Source organism: Notothenia rossii (assembly GCF_949606895.1).
Source record: "Notothenia rossii genome assembly, chromosome: 10".
Taxonomy (NCBI): Eukaryota; Metazoa; Chordata; class Actinopteri; order Perciformes; family Nototheniidae; genus Notothenia; species Notothenia rossii.
In genome coordinates, this window is record NC_136908.1 from 26493179 (window position 1) to 26514145 (window position 20967).

General features: G+C 40.4%; 2 protein-coding genes across 5 annotated transcripts in view; both read right to left on the reverse strand.

Moving 5' to 3' along the window:
* Nucleotides 1-7136, reverse strand: part of atp9b (ATPase phospholipid transporting 9B) — a 62556-nt gene extending 55420 nt beyond the window's left edge. For 2 of the 4 annotated variants that reach the window (XM_079655354.1, XM_079655353.1), the window contains exons 1-2: nt 7015-7099; nt 6521-6577 (exon numbers count right to left, since the gene is read on the reverse strand). In XM_079655354.1, coding sequence (XP_079511480.1) covers nt 6521-6577; nt 7015-7094 — 137 coding nt within the window. In that variant the 5' untranslated portion in view covers nt 7095-7099. Of the gene's footprint in view, nt 1-6520; nt 6578-7014 lie in introns of all 4 variants that reach the window. The other 2 variants (XM_079655356.1, XM_079655355.1) reach the window with 1 other exon arrangement.
* Nucleotides 7137-8157: 1021 nt separating this feature from the next.
* On the reverse strand, nt 8158-17982 carry sall3b (spalt-like transcription factor 3b). Its single transcript, XM_079655967.1, has 4 exons — nt 17242-17982; nt 10588-13524; nt 10135-10478; nt 8158-8966 (listed from the first exon to the last, which is right to left on the reverse strand). The coding sequence occupies exons 1-4, from the start codon at nt 17318-17320 to the stop codon at nt 8574-8576; spliced, it is 3753 nt and encodes a 1250-aa protein (XP_079512093.1). The 5' UTR covers nt 17321-17982; the 3' UTR covers nt 8158-8573.
* Nucleotides 17983-20967: the final 2985 nt, after the last annotated feature.

The following is a 20967-nucleotide window of genomic DNA, read 5'->3' on the forward strand; positions in this document are numbered from 1 at the left end:
TGTGTGTGTGTGTGTGTGTGTGTGTGTGTGTGTGTGTGTGTGTGTGTGTGTGTGTGTGTGTGTGTGTGTGTGTGTGTGTGTGTGTGTGTGTGTGTGTGTGTGTGTGTGTGTGTGTGTGTGTGTGTGTGTGTGTGTGTGTGTGTGTGTGTGTGTGTGTGTGTGTGTGTGTGTGTGTGTGTGTGTGTGTGTGTCAGAGAACGACAGGCAGGACCGGTCTCAGTCGGTTTGGTTTCCCCTGTTTACTTTTAAGCAGGGGGACGTGCACAGGTACGGGCTAACGGCCCTTTTGAACTTTTTGGCTGACCTGCCCCTCTGGAGAGAACGAAAGTCTTTTTTTTCTGTTGTGGCCGAATAAACATGATAAGCCCACAATTAGTATTGTAGAGTCTCGCTGCGATAAAACATACCTTGTCAGCGCTGTCATCTGCCCCCAGTCACGTGACTTTGTTTACAATCTGACAGCTGAAAAGCAAAGGAAAGCCCTCCGAGTCCGGTCCGGCCTCATATGGCTATGGTGATCATGTGCCTGCCTGGCTTTGGTCCAATCCTCGGGTCAATCTGTCCCCGGAAATGTCCCCGTTTTTAAATATGCTTTTATTGATTTTGAGTTTTCTCATGGCAGTTAGAGTATAGGGGACAAACCAGGGGACTTTACTTCCTCTTGACACCGTCGGTTAATTACAAAAAAAACACCTAAATATACTTGTTATTGTGCTTCTGTCTTTCTGTGTCTTTTCATCTGCTCCATAAACTCCCTCACCGCTCGCTCTCTTTTCTTGATAGCCCTCTCTCACATACGGGAGAACACTTCACTGTCCCGCTTCATTGTAGGATTTCTGACATGTCTCAACTTAAGTTTGACCATCTCTGTTATTAACTTATGAAATACTAAATAAATAAGTAATTAGATGCCTTACCGTTACTGCACTCATAAAGAATGATAATAAGAATAATGTGTATTGAACTGGTTTAATCAATTAGTGAGTTTATTTAAGGCAGAGCCGTTACTACATGGTCAAACTACATTAAAACAGAATTGTCCGCATTTTTTCTTTAATAGTTACCAACATTAGATATGTTAATGAGATATGGACCGCAAAACAAAAAATGTCCTTGGTTTTTATTTTTTTATAAAAAGTTTTTTTTTCTAGTTAGGAGCAATAGCCCCTCCACATGTCTGTGCACGTCCCTGCTTTTAAGAATAGTTAATAAAACGTTTGGCCTGTAATTTAATTTCCCCTATTGTAGGGACCAGAGAGGGGTCAGGGAAATACCCTCACCTCATACCGGAGCCTGCCCGCATCTGTAGCCTGTTATTGTTATTGTTACTCCCTCCTCTGTTCCCCTCCTCGACTCCTACGCTCGCATCTCCTGTGGGCGGGACTAAGACGCGAGGCGAGTCGAGGAGTCGAGGCGAGAGGAGTTGAGGAGGTGAAAACTGGGAAATGAGAAAGGGCTATAGTCTGCTTTAAGGCGCTGACACACCAGGCCGAAATCGGCCGTTTTCGTTAGTCGGACGACGAAGCGTGCCCTGTCGCCCGAACTCAATTTGGTGTGTCCCGCACAGTCTGCCGTGACACGCCTTATTTGGCCTTTCATGGCCGAGGCATCGGGCCGGGCAGTCGGGCCAAATAAATCACTCTGATTGGCTGTTCAGCTAGCGAATCAGTGCATGAGAAGGGAAACGGAAGTGAGGGACGTAAACAAATGCTTTAAGAAGGCACAAAGAATGTCTTCCGCAAGCAACACTGCAATGGCTAATAGCTCCAGTACCGCACGAGACATGTTTTCGATGGACGAGAGTGAAAATGGAACGCACACGCTATTTGTTGTTTGTTTATCACGGAGTCGGTTCTTCTTCTCTGTCTTCCGGTTGTTGCCTCTTTTGAATGACGAATACATACTACCGCCGCCTGCTGGTAAGGAGAGTTATTGCCACTCACGCATGCGCAGTTCGTACGTGCTACTTGGCCGTCGGTTAAAGTCTTTGCGGTGTGTTCCAGTGCGACTGTTGGCCAAGAAGCAGGAGACGTGAGGCGACACAACAGTCGTGTTCCGTCGGGACGTGTTCTTTGGTGTCAGTTTGGTGTGTCAGGGCCTTTAGATGAAGTGAGGATTGCGAACCAAAGGGGGGAGATGCGGTTTACTATTAGAGGAGTTACTCTCTTGGTTAATATAAAGTCAAGGCCGTTGCACATTCTGCTGGCATGTAGCTGAGCCTAAACTATTGTTTACCTGCTGAAAAAACATCACCAATTATTTCTGCAACCACACATTTACTGAAGGCACTCCACATGTGACAGCAGGCCTCCATATTGATTGAATATAAAAAAATGTAATGGGTTTTGTGCAGAAATTAGACAAGTTGCAGGAAGTAACAATGCAAAACCCAAATCTGGTTTTGATAGGATAATAAGGAAGCTGCTTACTGTGCCTACTGCTTTTAAAGCTGAACTACTTTTTTTATAAACTAAAATAAACACTTGCAACATGACATTAGGAGACCTTCAGAACCAATGAAGGCCATTGTTGTATTGTCAAGTCTTTCTTCTCTCTACAATGCCTGTTTGCTTTCATTACAAATAACTTCTTGTTGAATTAAAACCCTACTTCAACATATAGTAATAAAACCATGGGCTACTGTACAATTATATCCCCTTCCTCTTGCCTTCCAAAAGGAGAGTGTGAGTGTCTGTGAAGGTGTTAACCGGTGTTGCTAAATATTTGCTGATAGATGCGTCCCTAAGTTCTGCACACAGGGTGTGGATATGAGTGAATCATGAGTGATTATAAAATGTAACACCCAGTGTTATTGACAGAACAACAGCTGTGTAGAGTCATACGTTGGAGACTTAAGTGTTTTATTGCTGTTTTATATCAAAACTGCAAAACATCAGTGCACTCAAGCTAAATTAAGATTTGAATTACATTCTTCATTTTATTCAACTGCATGCAAATTAGGGCTGCACGATTTGGGGAAATAATCTAATTGCGATTCTTCTGACAGATATTGCGATTGCAATTCGATTTGCGATCCAACGGAAGTTTATTGTAAAATGCGGCCATATCTCCGGCTAGGAAGGTCGCATCAACGTGCTCCCGTCTCTAGCACCCCCGCAGCCCTGGCTACGAGTGAAAGAACTAAACTTACATGAAACTTCCGTTGGGTTGTTTTAAAGTCAAGCTTCAGTTTAAGATTCACCCTGTAATAGATGTAGAACATGTGATGGAGTATTACTAACCTGACTCAGACGGTTTGTTTCACCAAACCATCTAGGAAAGCTCCATTGGAAGCCATTTGGAAAAGTATTTCAAAAATACTTGGCAGGTGATTGGATCAATCTGTCTATCACCTACTCTCATGGGCCACTTCTGATTGGTTAACAATGACTGGTACATGTGGAGCACAGCACTTCTGATTGGTGTGGATGACTGACACACAAGAAGAACAAAAAAACAAACTTAAAAACAAAAAACAAACATAATTGCATCATTTAAAATCGTGATTTTGATTTAAAATCGATTAATCGTTCAGCCCTAATGCAAATGCACAATTCTGGGAATTGTTATAATTACGCACTTCAAACGCTATTTGAAAAAAGGGTTGAAGGATAAAAAAACACAAAATATTTGTCGGTGTAGGCCTTCCCATATGGTTACAATGCCCAAAGAAAATCTTATATGGAATATAAGTAGCCTGAAATGCCCATCTACTGTACACCAATCCCTGCCTTGTACCTACAAAACACATTATGTAAACAAATACTACCATCAGCGGGATTAGGATCTTAACATCAACCGTTCATACTGATATGTCCCTCCAGAGCTCAACGACGCAGGCTGCTGGCTGCAACATGACTTCCTGTTTCACCTGAGAGCTCCTGTCCCTTGCATTTGAGACAGATAATGATACCCACATCATTAAGATACATTTCAGTCCTATAGAATGTATCCACCCATGCATAATGATAGCCAGTGTGGACTGTGACATCAAGGCTTTAAACACTGGTTGGTTGATTCTCAGTTCCTATTTTTCCTAAATACATTTCAGTATCTTAATCATGTGATAAAGCCTAAATTATACTACAAACTTAAACCAAACCCCAATTAATTCAACTGCAACTACCTAGCCTGCACTACTTGATATGTAGTGCTACTACAACAGATTAATGCTGTACACATTTGAATTAAAACTAGAGATGTCCCGATCCGATCACGTGATCGGGGATCGGAGCCGATCACGTGATTTTCAAAAGAAAATAAATATTTGTATTATTTTATTTAATGTTACAAAACAAAAATGACCATGTTCACGTCTTAAAGTCATCCTGAGGCCTTAGTTTTGGTTTAAAATTACACAACATCATGTATGTGTTGCTTCTTTTGGACTTGTTTTCATAAACCTGGTTGCTTATTTCTCTCAAATCTGGCAACAGAGTGGGCAGGGCGCAGTGTCTAATAGTAGCAGTAAGCTAACGAGAGGCTACGTTCAGCTGGTGACTCGGGAGTCGGCACAGAGAAAATGTCAGGAGCTTGGGAGTATTATAAAATTGAAAGCGAAGGCAGACAGCCAGATGCAATGTTTGCAAGGCGGAGGTTCCGTGTGGTGGAAAGAACAGAGCTAGGTTCAACATGACCAATCTAATAGGCCACCTGAGAAACAAACATCAACAACAACACTACGAGTACACAGCGGCCACTCAGGTAACGACACTGAAACAACCGATGACCAGCCGTTATCTGTTACCTTTTTTTTCTCTTAATGCATTGCATAAAGATCGGATCAGGAAACATGTGACAGTCAATGATCTTCATTGCTTTGAGAGTTCGTAAGGAGTGAGTCACAATATGTAAATTATTGAAATGTAAATTATTGAAATGCATTCATAACTGAATCATAGTTTTACTTTGAATCCTCAATTAAGCAAATGGACCTCACGTAGCGAAACTGGCTTCATCCTAACTGTTATTTGTACTAGCCAACCGCCTATCAATCCCCACCGGCATCAAGCACCGGACCTGGGGGGACAGAGCCTTCTCCGTTGCTGCCCCCTCCCTCTGGAACTCACTCCCACAACCCATCAGAGACTGCCCTGACCTCACCACCTTCAAAAAACTCATCTCTTCAATCTGGCTTTTAATGTGTGATTGTTTTTGTATTATTTGACTTTAACTTTAACTAAATATTTATTTGTTGTTCTTTTCTTTTCACTATATCTGTAAAGCGTCTTTGAGCACCTGTAAAAGCGCTAACAAAATTAATCTATTATTATTATTATTATTATTACTAGTCTATAACTACGAAGTACTCGATGTTGAGTTTGAACTATTGTTGTCAACACATTAAAAATAACGTATATACCATGGCAATCGGAAATAGTTAGCAGCAAGAAGACAATAACATGCCTTAAGATAAGAAAACACTGTAATTCTGGTCAAAGGTTAACTGAAAAGTCTTCAAAGAAAAGCAAGGATCTATTGAATGCCTTAATATTAGTTGCAACAAGTGGGAGCTTTGTCAAAAGCCAGGGACTGTAGAAAACTGCAAATGACATACTGAAAAAGCAGCGTTAGGTAGTGTTTGTTAGATATGGTTGAAAACCTGCAAATCATCTCCTGAGGTTTTGACCTCAGCCACATTAAGTGCTTGAGGCTACCACCAACTTCTCATCACTGTTTTGTTTACAAACTGTTGGGACCTTCCAACAGGAAACACTAACATCTAAAGTGTTTGTATGATCTATAAGTCCCACATATGATTGCAAAACTCCAACTCTAATGGAAGCGTGGGGTGGTTTTGGAAAGGTTTTATGACTCTCCAGTGACGCACAAGCATTGTAGTAAACAATTTTGAAATACTCTTATTGGTTTTTAAAGCTCTTAAGGTCCTAGCCCTAGATATTATCAGATTTGCATTCTACCTATATTACCCTCAGGTCATCTGGTTCTGGCCTCTTTTAAATCATACCAAAAGTTAAAACAAAGACCCATAGTGAGGTGTCTTTTTATTATTATTATTATTATTATTATTATTATTATTATTTGATTCTTATTTTACTTCTTTTTATTATTATTATACCGGATTATACCTGGGAAGGAGGAGATAGTGTTGTTCTTATATTTTGTTAAATGTCTATGTGTTTGGTTTGTGAAGCACTTTAAGAGTTACCTTTGTGTCTGAAAAGTGCTTCATAAATAAAGTTAGATTTGATTTGAACATTTGCTTCCCATTACAATAAAAAAAGCTTAGATAATGTGGCTTTACCAGCTTCAGGACCCGCTGCTCTGTATCTGTTTCTGATCCAGCAGAAGCCACACCAATTCCCCAAATAACTGCCACATGAATGTAATTACTGAGAGCAAGAGAATACAGAAAGGCTGACATTCTTTAAATGCGAGATAAGAGAAAAAATCAAAACAAATGGTGCTACATACACTAGTGATGGGCTACCATTACTCATATCAACATATGCAATGTAAACACTACTACTACTAAACATACCATCTAGTCTAAAAGTACCTGATAATGCGACTAGTTTCCTTCATTTCCATATCTGAATCTAAGGGCTTGTCCTCTCTGAAAAATGAACAAGCGGGTGAATGATGATTCAAGTATGCAACACATTATTATAACATGTGACGAACTTAACACACAGAAGCCATCATGTGACTTTAAATGAAATGCCAGCAGGGTACTAAGCAGTGCAGTGGTAAAGGGATATATGTCACTAACTAAGAGGTTATAGAGTTTGTGGTATCGGGCTAATAAAGGTATACTAAAATTAGAAGGGTTTGTAATTTTAAGGAAACTGGTGTTAGCTCACGAAGCAGCTGTCAAAGAAGATAATGCGAGAAGCTGTCAGAAGCAGAGCTAGCACACAAGCTAACAGCTACAACCAGAACACAAACATACACCAGGGAGCTACCGAGGCACAACACATTTAAACATTTGGGACAAACCGCTGTGTCTTAAGTAGGCAACAGAAGAAAATATGTCAGCTGGCTCCTCCATACCTTGAAAGTCTGGCTGAGTTGTAATACGGGATCCTCCTCGAGTTCTTCCGTAACGGATTTAACGGGATGCTGTCAGCCATCTTGGCTGGGCAGTACACATCCTGACGTCACGTAAAAAAAAACGTTTAGGAGTTATGCTGCGTTCAAATACTATTCAGACATATCGTACATAATGATATATAATGGAGAAGTGCGTTTTAGGTTAGAAAACACAAAGGGTTTCCTTATTGTTTCCAGTTATTCCATTGACGTAGCACAACATAACACTAACCATTGATAACTCAAATAAACAAATAAGTGTTCTTCTAAAAGTTGTTCTAGTTGAATGGAACAATGCGGAGTTTCCAAATTTCGAGAGTCGACGAATGCATCTTTTATTTCCCATTGAAACTAATTTAGAGCCATGATGAGCAGATAACCAGCTGATGAAGACCATGAGTTTGAAAGCTCCGCAAAGGCGAATAATAAATGAACATTTGCTTTTTGACTGTTTATTTGCATAGGCCTTTAGTTACAGTAAACCTAATTTGTTCTTTTTGGTTTATTTTTTCACTTAAATCCCAGATGATATTCTAGATCATCTAAAAAAAAAAAAAACATTTAAATGTAAAGATAAATTATTAAGTAGACAATGTTTATATCATACATCTGGAGACAAGATGAAAAGGAAAAACACAACATTTGTTCAAAACTTAAATAAATAAATTAGCTTATTAAATTGTGATTATTATTATTATTATTATTATTATTATTATTATTATTATTATTATGTATAATTATGATCATCTATTGTGTTCATAGAGTGTAGCTTGAGAAGAGTTCAGATGTTGTAGGTCTGCAAAACAGAACAGAAAAGATGAACAAGATGCAGAAACCACATTTAAACAAATAGATTTTGTTTTATAAGTTACGTCTGCTTGATCCTGTTTGTTTGTGGGAAATAAATACTTATTGCTTACATAATGCATGAAGAAAAAGTAATCAAGCTTAATGAAATAAAATGAAAGATCTTAGTTTAAGTTTTTACTACAAAAACTAAGCATGTATTGTTCTAATGTGTAAAATAACATTAGGAAAGTGTTTACCAGAGTGAGGCAGTGAATTGAACATACAGACTGTTTGTTCTAGTTTTTATTTGGGTCCAACTGTTGTTTAAGAATAACAATTTCTCACCATAATATTGACAACTCTTAATTGTGGGTATTCATGAGCATGTATTGTGCTTTGCACCAGCTAGCAGCATTGGGCAGCTGTCCGGAGGAGATAACAGACTCTTTGCATTATTGATTTGAACATACAGTATGTTCCCCTTATTCAGCACCCTAGGAGTTCTCAGGTGCAAGATAAACAACTTTTTATTGTATTGGAACCAAAACAAACATTCACAAATGACGGCAAAGTAAAATAGCAAAATGTGAATACCCAACTATTCTTTGTCAATTGATAAAAAGTTCTTTTTTAAGTCTATATATAATACATACGAACAAACAAGAGCTTTTACAAATATTTTAATGTTCATAATAGATTGCATAAGTATTAAGTCTCCATTCATTGTTTTTTCAATTGATTCCAATTTCTTTGCTGTCATCAATCAGCATAGAAAAATGCCTATTATTCCCCAGGTCCATGCCTGTCTTGGTTAGACTGTTTATTGGACTTCCTGCGGCGCTCACTCTGTCCATGCCTGCAGTCAGAGGGTGCAGCTGAGAGATGCCTCTGTTCTGAATCACTGAGATCTCGTTGTTCTTCGTGGCCAGGCTGTTGGCGATCGCTGTAGCGTATCGGTTCCAAAATCCAGGATCTACGTTCATGGCTCGAGCTGCCAGGTCTTTCTGAAACATCTCTCCAAACTTTGCGGCCTCTCCGCTCAGCAGGGCCATGGGGTTTTCTACTGACAGACGCCGGCCTCTCCTGGCTGGTGCGTTGTTCCACATGTGAGTTCCCATATGAACCTGAAAATGACAGGAAATTAGATTTGATGTATGCTTTTATTTCTCAACAAAAACATGTTACCCATGGGTTGTCGCAGTAAATATCCAGCCCCCTACACCTTAATAGCTTTATTATCTATTACACTATAATACTCATTCTATATATAATAGCCTTTGTTAAATAAAATGTGAAAAGGTTTCAGATATCTGTTTTAATTGATTGAATCTGTGTTTACCAAATCTGACGGAATTGTAGTTCCACTAGAGTGGGTTTTTGAAAGTTGATTCATGCTTAGTCACCCAACAGAAAATTGATCAGCAAGAAAGTAATAGTTCATTAAAAAATCGCTAGGTATTTTTGCTGGTACAAACTTCTTGAATGTTAAGATGTTATGCTATTCTTTGGAGAAATTATTTTAGGTTTTGACCTTAGACTTAACAAAACATTTGTAATGCATATTTGAAATGTTGGGACATTTTATGACAACAATATATTACTAATTCATGGAGAAATGTATCTGCAACCTAAATGCCAGCCCTTTACTGATTTTTCTTTCAAAAGTGACTAGACTCAAATTGTTATAAACATGCATTTTGGCTTATGGGGGAAAATATACCTTGAAACAATATCATAAGAGACATGTTGCACCTAATTATAATCAGGGCATTCATAATTCCTACAGAATTTCATGTGGCTTTTTTATTTTGAATTTAAGAAAATGTTGTTGTCTTTTTCTTACATTAGTTGAAATGCATGCATATGCCTACATACATACAATAAATATGTTGTAATTAAATAAGAATGTGTGCACTTTTATAAAAGGGGGAATGATCTGTGTTCGAACAGGGAGTTAAACCGTAATTGAACAGTAACAGTGATTTAAATTTACAAACTGGCTTACTTTTTCTTTTTGTTTTGAACACACATGAGTCAATGATTAGTTTCTATAAAATAACAGGGAGGTTATGTTGTTGCCATGTATGCTGCCTTACATACAACAAAATACCCACTTGCTGTGTAACTACAAAAATGTAATTTTTAAAATTGATTGACCAGTCATATGTTTTTTTTCTGTTGTTGTTGAGAACCATTCATCTTATATTTCACAAAAGGCAGATAATTACCTCTAAATATACCAACAGAGCTATCAGCTTGACAGCACAACAGAGAAAAACCTCCTTTATCTACCTTCAGATTGCCTTTCGTGGTGAAGGCTCTGCCGCAGATGGAGCAGACAAAGGGTTTCTCTCCGGTGTGTGTGCGCTCGTGGATCTGCAGGGCGCTGGCAGAAGAGAAGTTCTTCCCACAGGCGTTGCAGTTGTGCTGCTTCGGAGTTCGACGGGGAGGAGCGGGGCCGAGCAGGGAGGTCATTCCTGGGCTGCCGATTGAAGCGTAAGCTGGGGGGATGTGGACGCTAAATGGTGGGAGCTGCCTTTCAGACAAATTGTTCGGCTGACTATGACCATTCATCTCGGTTTTTATCAGCCCAGACGATGTGCTGGTAACCAGGGTGGGAATACTTTGACCTGCAGCTGAAATCAAAGTGCAAAGGGGATCAATCATTGAATCATGTTCATAAGAAAAACACATATTTATCTTTAGTAGGCTATGAACATTTGAATTTCAACATTGCAAGATTACCTCTTTCTCGGCTCAGTTGGAAAGACATACTATAAGGAGTCTCCTCTTTCACACACAGCTTGATGGCCGGTATTCCTCGCAGTTCTTGGACCACTGCAGCCGCTGATGCCGAGGTAGGAGAATCAGGTTGCTCTCTCTTTACTGAGGCTGCCAAAGACTCGTGGGATTCTGGCCTGTTGTTGTTCACTGTAGGTGATTTGATCGTCATGCCTTCTGAGTTGCTTTGAATCGGAGATCCCGATACACGAGGCGAACAGGAAGATTCTGAAACATTTGGGCTGATAAGTCTGCAGTTCTCCACGCCTTTCTCTGCCAAAGACCTTTTAAAATTAAGTTGGCTAATGTCATTAAAACCATTTGTTAGAGATTGTATACCAAAGGAGTGGTTTAGGCTTAAAGTAGAGTCAATCATCCTCATTTGGTTCTCCAGAGCGGCTAAACTTGAAACAATGTTGGACTTAGGCGGTGAATAACAGTCATAGATCAAGGGTTTCGATGGATTTACAACTTCTTCCATACTCTCTACTTCCTCGTCTTCTTCCTCATTATCATCCTCCATTGACATATAATCAAGGAGGTCATTGTCATTGCTGCTGAGACTATCAAAATTCCTCTCATTGAAGGACATATCCATCTCCTGCAGCCCCTCCATGAGCGTGGAGTCTGGAATCTGTCCGACCATGTGCATGCGGATGTGCTGCTGAAGGACAACAGCGTTGGTGAACTTCTTCTGGCAGATGGGACACGAGTGTTGCACCTGGACGGGAGGGTTTTCTCTGTGAACGCCAATGTGAGTCTTCAGGTTGCCTTTGGTGGTGAAAGCCCTGCCACAAACTTTACATTTGAAGGGCCTCTCCCCGGTGTGGATGCGGTAGTGCATCTTGAGCGCACTCTGACAGCTGAGGACGCGGTGACAGAGGACACACTGGTTGGGGTCTGTTATCTTCTTGTCGATGTTCTCCACCAGCTGCTGAAGCTTTGAGGTTTCAGACGTGTGCATAGAGTCCAGGAAACCCCCGCTTGGGTATTTCATTTCGTCCGAGTTGTACGATAGAGCTGGGGACTCGGAGAGGGGGGATGCTGAGGTGATGGGTTCAGGCGTGGTGGCCACAGATGGGATCGTAGTGCTGGGTGCTTCTGTTATAGGGTTGCCTCTCAATATCAGGGAGCAGTTCTGGGGCAGGTGTATCCCTTCTGTTTTTAGTATATTGGACACTTCTGTCTCACGCTTCAACTCTGAAACAGGAGAGAAATGAGCTTCACTGCCTCTGTGGTTAGGTGACAAAGATACACATTCACCAAGAGCTGTCTGGAAGGGAGATTTAACAGATGGTATTACACTTACGGGGTCATTCGAGCCTCCGATACAGGTAATAGCGGAGGGAAGCGGAAGACCCATAGTGGCTGGCAGAGTTGCTACAACAGGTTTGTTCTCCAGCCATGAGGACACAGGCTTTTCCGGGGGGAAGGACATTCCGTAGGGAATCCCAGAATTTGTTGGCACATTGTCTAGATATTCTGGCACAGGGTAGGGGTTCATCTGAACATGAGGATACTTCTCTTTATGCCTCTGGAAGTGCACCTTTAAGTTCCCTTTTGTGGAGAAGCGATTGCCACAGATGTTGCATTTGAAGGGCCGCTCTCCTGTATGGGAGCGCAGGTGGATCTGCAGAGCGCTGTCGCTGCCAAACACTTTGGCACAGAACCTGCATTTATGCTTGAAGAAAGGCTCCTCTGGGTTGGGCTTGGTTTCGTACAAGGGCCCGTTAGGCGGTTTCCCCTTCCCGTGCTTCATGAGGGCTGCGAGAGGGTCAAGTGCATTAGCTGTGGCGGCGATGCTAGCCAAGGGATTGGGGAAAATGACACTGCTAGCGGGGCTCTGAGGTAGAAATGGTAGGCTGGAGGGGGAACAGAGGAGGCTGCTCTGTCCCAGGGGGAGTGGGCTGGAGGAGCTCAGCGTCTGAGAGCAGCTAATGCCGCTGCTGTGTGAGCCCATGTAAGGAGGCAGCAACGTGGAGATGTTGCTGCTGCAGCTGGTGACAGATGGGGTTGAATTTTCTGAAGACGTTGAGGTACATTTCACATTTCTGAAGGTGGACTGCCCATATAGAGTTTGTGAGGGGAGACTGTGTGACTTCTCAAGCACAGAAGACAAAGAAACAGCAGCCTTTCCGTTGAAGGTTGAGGGCATGGTTCCTGATAGAGGCAGGATGGGAGGAGGGATGGTGCCTTGAGAAGGGAAAGGGATAGGGGCCAGAGACAGGGATCTGGAGACTGGCTTTAACGCCGCCTGTGTTGGTTGTCTGTTCATGATGGCTACCTGGCTGCAGATCTGCTCAATAAGCTGCAGCTGGTGGACCTGTTGTTGTTGAAGGGCCAGCAGGTGCTCCAGGATCACAGGGATGGCCCCTGAAGCCTTCCCTCCAGCCCCCATGCTGCTGAGCTCCTGGGAGAACTGAGCCACAGCCACCCTGGTGCTGTGGAGGATCTCCAGTGTCACGTTTGTACTCTGCATGCCATAACTGTCAACAGCTGACATCTTGGGGGTCTCAGCGGAATCTGGAGGCTGAGGGCTGGAGGTTTGTTTGTCGTGCAAGTGATGCTCAAGCTCCATGGCTTCATCTCGCTCCAAACCTTCCTCGAAATTGTCCAGGCTATCGTTGTCGTTCACCAGCGTCTCCCCCAGGCCACAGCTGGATTCTGCTGCAGACGAGTCACTAGACGCAACGCTAGGAACTGGAGAGGGTCCAACAGGAGATTCATCAGGAACTGGCATCCTGTCATTGTCCTTCACTATCAGCACCAAGGGATCCTCAGAGCAGACTTTCTGATGTTCACTCAGTTCAGTCCTGGAGAAGAACTCAGCACAGCATCGTTCACAGATGTGTGTTTCCTGTCTGCTGTGGCAGCCTCCATTGGTGTTCTCTCTGTACAGGCCTGAAACATGAAAAAAACGGATTAAGAATGCATAATGGATCACTTATCGTCCTGATATTTCACCAGAGGGACACATTTTCCTTTATCAAGCTGTAATTATTTCCTATACAGAGCAGTGAGTCCATCTTTCTTAACTTGTGTTGTGGACAAGCATTGTTCAAAAACCACTGAACCAAAGATCTGTGTCCAAAACTAACAATTCATGTTGATTTTAACATGGATTTTTATGAAGAAGAAAACCATTTAATGTAGAAGAAAACCTCTCATATTTCTATTATTCACCCAAAACAAATGTATAACATTTTCATACAGTGTGGAAATGTGTTTTTATAACAATGAAGCTACCTAGGGAAATTAAATGGGAAACCACATTTTAACAGCAAATATTAGACACTTTCTTTTTCTTTTTATGTCTCAAATTAGATGATATGTAATACAAAGTTTTCCTATGTATATATATATTTACAGCGGCATTTGTTCGTGATACCACTTTGGATCTTAGAATTCTACAAGGCCCATAATAAACATATCTTTAAAGTGTTGACAAAGGTTTTAAACTGGCACCCCCTGTTTGCAGATGTTAATAATCTTGCTCAAAAATCAATAAAGTTCAATGAAGTTATCTGACCTCTCCATTGTGCATTCAGACAGATAATGAAATCTCATACACTATATTGATTTTCCTCTGCATTCATACATTTAAGTATTGTCTCATCTGCACATCAAATGTGCACTTTCTACTATTGTTCAAAACCTACAATGTGTTAATAGTTGTTAAACCGGATTAAAAACCTAAAACGTGGTTATGGATGATGTCAGCTGAAAATGTAATGTAAATGTAATTTGTGCAAAACATCATAGATTTTAGATTTTCAAGGCAGTTTGAAACATAAGTTAAACAGATATTCTTAATGAGCATGGTCAGGCCCGGAAAAACTTGAGTGTATTCTTATTCACAGAAAGACACATTTGGGATTCTTCATCAAAACACAAGGCAATCAAAAAGTGTATAATCTCACAGCTTTAATAAACAGCATGTTGTTTCTATAACAGGAAAAAAGATCTGAATGATACTGTATGTGCACATTTTTCGATTTTTAAAGGATTTAATTTATTATATATGTCAGTTTGAAAGGGATCTTTTGACATCACAGTTTCCTCCCCTCCTCCGTCAGAAGCTCATAAGTGACGTAGTTTGAGAAAAGATTTTACATTTTACAATCACTGTTGCATCTGTTCAGGCTTTGCCCCATTAGGGAACAGACAGCAATACCAGATGGAACATTTGGGGAAATCAATAGTAAATTATTTGTACATACACTCCGGCTTCCCTACACAAATTTAAGAATCACAATTAAAAAGCACCAAAGAAAATAGATGGGTAATATGTTATTTCATTGAACTTTTTAGCAATAATTTGGATTGCAATGGGAAAATAAAAACAAAGGTAATTAAAAACAACAAGATGAAACCAAATCATGAATAATGAAATGTAGTGAGTGTGTGTTCTGGGTGTGTGTGGCCGACATATGCTGCACTTAAACGCAGTAAATGTGGACAATTTAACGTGCCTGTGTTGAATTGACCATGAATGTGTGTGTGTGAGCTATCAGACTGTATGCACGCAGTTTGTGTGAATGTGTGTGTTACTATGCACGTAGTTTGTGTGTATGCGTGTGTGTTATCACTCTGCCTCACCACCTGAGGGAATGAGTATCAGTGTGTTCAAGCTTTAAGGTTTAAAAAGAAGAGTGTGACCACAGTTGAGAGGGTTAAATGTATTTGGAAGTGAAGAGGTAAATAATCAGAGTGACTGGCTCTCCATGTGGGTGGTCTGAAGATCACCAAGGCGATTCAGCAAACACAGGAGCGAAAACACTTTCCCTGTGGATTTTGGGAATTGTTTCTCTTCCAGGAAAAACAAAGAAAAGATCAGTTTTGATTTAGATTCCAAATATAATAACACTGATAGACATGTCTTTTTTAAATGTCACCGATCGCTCAATCCATTATGTTAGGAGCAGAAAACAGATTTATGAGTGTTTCTCGCTGTGTGGTTTGGTCAGGGAAAAGGGTCTGCAGCAGCAAAGCAAACAGAGTGGGGCCAGCGCAGAGCCTCTGAGTGACCTGCGGCTGCAGAGGTCACCACTTCACATGTACTAATTGTATTATGATGCAGACGTGGAGCACTTGCCCCTCGCAGGGTGAGGCTGACAAAGGTTAAATCAGCAGGCTTAATCAAAGCCCCTCTCTCCGAGTGACCGAGCCCCCCCGCATGGCTGCAGGGCTGTGGGGGGGCCTCGAACACACTCAATGCCTTCTTACACACACCAATAATAATTAATAAATCACTGACTGACATGAGACAAGAACTGAGGAGAGGAGGATTTGAATTAATGCGCAGGCCTTTTGCTTTTCAGATGTGGGACTTAAATGTTGAATAAAGTTGACAGGGATATAAATAAATACTTGAATCAATTGAATCATATTAGATTATATTAATTCAGGTTCATTTATGAACTGTCAGCTACAGCCAAGCATGTTGCAAACCAATGTTGCCATTGCGCAATATTTAGAGAGCGAAGGCCAAATACATTTTTTAATTCAGTAATATTATTTATTTTTTTGGATAACCTCTTGTCCAATACATTAAAGGTTTATGTATGTTATAATATCAGTGCTGATACGTACAAATAACATCCAGCTTTCCTACAGATATGATAAAATCATATTAATATTAAATCATTAAAAATGGTTAGTGCTCCACACATGGGCTGGCAATGAAGTGGTATCTCATTACAAAGTGTACAGGGCTGATCATTTTAAAACTATATTGTTTATATACGATATAATGGATGTTGAGATTCATTCAATATTGTGAATTTTCTAGGTAATTTGTGGTGAAAATATTGATACTTTTTAAAGTAAGAATATCAGTTAAACCCATGGGTCCTGCATGCATGTAAAATACACTTTTATTATCATAAAAGTAATATCATTAAGGCCACAATTTCATTTTAGTTTATTTTCTTACGTATAAGATTACTGTTTCTCACTGCACAGTTTTAATAGTTGTCAAGAAGGCCTCGAACACAAATCAATATAACCTACACATTTAAAACGTATTTCAGCTTTAATTATATTAATGCTTTTATTGTTGGTGGATTACACAAAAGGCCTTTCCCATATATCCCCTAAAACGGTTAAAGTTACATTAAATAACATGTGAAAATAGTTGAATTCATGAGAGGTTTGATCGTTTTGTAGCCTACCGTTTTCAGAATAACGTTACTTTGATTACTTTACTCTGTCCACATATCCAATAAATAAATACATGTAGAAACGTTTTTGGTTAAAACACCAAAAAACTATTTAACTATCCAACATTTGATTCCATTCTTGTAACAGATTAATAAACTTTTTAGACATGTATTTTTTAATCTAGCAGACTTCAGACATTCAAAGTGTGAAAACTAATTTATGCTCAAATTGTAAAATAAATAAATAATAAAACTGTGAACCAATTTACTCAATTTAGTTTGCAAAATACAGTTCGTCCAACATTTTAAATATTAAAATGGTCTGGGCCACAATCATTCTTAATCTTAAACCTTTTCTTTGCAATAAAAGTATTTAAATGAAGCTCTACTCATAGTTGTTGTTTTGTATCGCATCAGCTGCAGTAAACACAGTAAAAGTGGTTTTAAACACACGTACCGGTATGGCAGAGCGGTGCGCTCCTCGCCTCTCCCTCCGCCTGGAGCTGCTGCGGCTTGGCTTGCTTGCGGCGGGACATGTTGAGCTCTCTCTGCGCCTCTCTGCCTCCTCACCCCGGCTCATCTACGAGCAGCGAGTGGGACCCTTCAGCCGGAGCGGGGCCGCTGGAATAAACGAAGTGTTCCTGCTGCTGCTGATGCCCGTGTGCAGATTGCGCATGTCAGTGTGATGGTGATGGAAGAAGGATAGCGCTTTTACGACTCCTGCTGCCTTTCAGTGGGTGATTGGCTGCAGTCCTGCCAACTCACGCAAGATATGGAAATGAGGGATGGGGTTAAATAATAATTAGTTCACTTCCTGTCCGGTGATGCTTTTACGCACAACTCTCCGAGGAACTCCAACATGGTTTAGTCCGACGTGTGAGTGGCTCGTGCGCTGTGTAGCAGACCTGGGTTTAACTTTGTGGTCAAATGCTGCATCCTGGTGTCCGTTTGGGATTAAGAGTGCCTTTCTATGGGAGCTTTTTGACGAGTTTGCGTCAAAAGAGTCGCTCCAGTTTGAGTTGACTTCTCTGTTGGATGGATGTCGCCTCAAGCGCAGTTATCCTTCCACAGGAGGAGAGGCTGTGTCCAAAAACTGCCTAAAGTCCACAAGAAAATCCTTTAAAAAAAAGTAGTTAGAGTGCAAACAATGTGAAATAAAGTCAAATTTTGCGCAAACACCTCGCTCAGATCGCAGACAGGTCCGGTCTCCAGCCGGTGTGTTTCGGAAGTGAGGCTCTTGGTTTGTCCGAGGCACCGACGCTCCTTGGTGCCTCCGCCTCCGGTCCATCATTAGAAGCCCCTCAGCCGCCTGCGATAGGCTGCTGACAGGATACCGCAGGAGCTGCTGGAGCCCGTGCTTCATTTGTTACGACCTCCCACAATTTGGCGCCATAAAAGAGCGAAAAATGTCTCCAAGTTGGAAAATAAGTCTTCATTCAGAGGTGGAAAAAGTACTTAGGTGTTGTGCTTAAGTAAAAGTTGAAGTAGGCCTACCAGAGTATAGGAATACTGTGTTGCAAGTAAAAGTCCTTCAATCAAAATGTTACTCCAGTAGAAATGTTTTGGCATCATAACATGCTTAAAGTACCAAAAGTAAAAGTATTCATTGTGCAGATTGGTCCATTTCAGAATAATATATACATTATGATGTGTTTCATAATTATTCATCAAAGCTGGTAAAGGTGCAGCTAGTTTGAATGACTTTGTATACGGCAGGCTAGCTTGTGAATTTACTCCAGGTGGAACTAAAGTCTGATTTAAGAGTAGATTATATTTCACATCATCAATCCAAATCTGTAAAGTAACTAAAGGTACAAAATAAATGTAGTGGTAAAGTACAAGTACCTCAAAATTGTACTTGACTAAATATACTTAGTTACATACAGTTACTCAGCAGTGGTGGAAGAAGTATTCAGATGCTTTACTTGAGTAAAAGTACCGATATATTATTGTCAAATAAAAGTCCTTACTTAAGAAAAAGTACAAAAGTATTATTAACAAAATGTTCTTAACGTATAAAATGTAAAAGTACTCATAGTACGACATGGCCAGATAATACTGTTGTATCAAATAGCATTTTACTGTATAGACCATGTGTCAAACTCAAGGGCCGGGGGCCAAATCAGGCCCTTGGTGGATTTAATTTCAGCCCGCAGGATAATTTTTAATTACTATTAGATCTGGCCCGCCGGTATATTGCACGCACACCTTCACCCAATCCTGAGGGTTTCCTCGGCTCAGAGCCTGAGTCCAAACATTGATGAACTTGCACCCAAGATGAGATGCCAAGTATCGGCTTGAACTAGCATCACAGAGCAGCACACTGAGTTTCAATGTTTCCTTCTGCACTTTCTTTCTTGAGACAACAGGGAATGTTTGGTTTTTTCTTTGAGGGAAATTGTTTTTTTGAAGCTGTTGTTGGCCTGTGGGAAAATGTAATCATAAGAAATGACTCTGGCAAAGCTGCAGATAGAGCCATAAGAAATGAATGCAACTGATTATTTAATTGTTAATGTGTTTTATAGGCAATCATTTAAGCTTTGTTAGTTCCAGGTTTAATATGTGCAATAAGTTCATTTCAATAAGTTTTACAATAAACATTGAACCAGTCCAGCCCTCGACTAATACCCATTTTATTATTTTGGCCCCCTGTGTATTTGAGTTTGACACCCCTGGTAGACAAACACAGGTCTGATTGACTTTTTGTAAAATATTGAAATCATTTGACTCTTTTATGACTTAAAGAGTGAGCCTACTTACATTTTGGAAATGGAAATACTCAAGTTAAGTACAAGTACCTCAAAATTGTACTTAAGGACAGTACTTTAGTAAATGTACTTCGTTATTTCCCAACTCTGATTATCAGAGATGTGAGGAGGGTAAACCAATATCAGTTTGGAAAGAAAAAAAGAAAATAGACCCTCTAGTCTTCAATTGTTTAAGGTTTGGTGGTTGGTTTACATTTGATTAGCACATAGTGAAGTAGCTAAAGATCACAGTGGGAATTAGAGCCAAATATCAGAGTATGAATCAAATCAGTTTGATCCTCTTCTTCCACACTGTAGCTATTTCAAAGCTTGAAGCACACTAAAGCTGTAATCCCCTTCCACCATGGCATTGTCCCACAACTTGTAATTATGTGGTATTAAAAGATGCAGCTGGGGGAGGACAGAATCAGCTGTTGATAATTGCAAGTACTACACAACAGCCCGGTATTGATCGGCATGTCTCCTATTCCCCTGCTATGGAGAGATAAGGAGACCCCGCTCCTGCCGGAATATCATTTCTTCTGAACTATCAGGTTTCTACAGACTTATGATGAATAGCCAGAGTGGCCGAAGAGGGCTTATCTGGGAGACTCAACCCTCCTTGATTCGATATCGATTCCTTGTAACCAGCGGTGGCACACAAAATCAAACTAGCTACTACTTGACCATGATCTCTTCCAGATTCTAACTTGGCCAGACTGACGCAGACTGCACTCACACCGAAGCACCACTCAAGGGGAATTATTGTGTACATCTGTGAGAGGAACATGTATCAATTTGTTCATTGTTTGGTATGATGAGCATAAGAGATGTGTTCAAAATGCCAAGTTCAATTAATTAGATGATAAATTAGGAATGTTTTCAGTTTGAGACGGACAGCCAGCAGCTAAATGCAAAGCTCTGCAGAGATATCTCAAGCTAAAAGACACCAAAAGAGTCCAGGGGAAGACGTTGAGACTTCTACATCTCCATACTGAGGTGAAATTATTTCCATGTCAAGTGTACTGGCCTATAACGGAGGTTTGGGCACATTTCTTTAAATAAAAAAAAGTTATTCCAGCTCTTTAGACGTGCTGACCTATTGGTGGATCATGATATACTCTACATTGCAGCCAAACATTTGATCAAACCTAAACATTTGATTTCAAATTCTGTTGGAGATCCCAACGTTTCCAAAGTTAATAAATATGTGAAGTTGAATTGAGAGGAAACGTATAAAAGGGATGTATAAGACATCTAGAATATTGACTTTATCTGAGACAGCAAATATGCAAATTATCAGACAGGGTGTGATTCAATTAGTCTTTTTAGTAGTCCTGAGACCTTAACAACAAAATAAGCATTTGTCATTGCCTTCCATTCAAAACCCCTGTGAGCGTTTTCTGATCTGGCATCTCTTTTAAAAGGACCGAAGT

Bases quoted from the DNA above. Each gene is read 5' to 3' on its own strand.
- sall3b (XM_079655967.1), bottom strand. From the start codon at position 17,320: ATGTCCCGCCGCAAGCAAGCCAAGCCGCAGCAGCTCCAGGCGGAGGGA. The intron at 13,525-17,241 runs GTACGTGTGTTT...TTCATGTTTCAG, and splicing joins CGCACCGCTCTGCCATACCG to GCCTGTACAGAGAGAACACC. The intron at 8,967-10,134 runs GTAGATAAAGGA...TGTCATTTTCAG, and splicing joins CCACGAAAGGCAATCTGAAG to GTTCATATGGGAACTCACAT.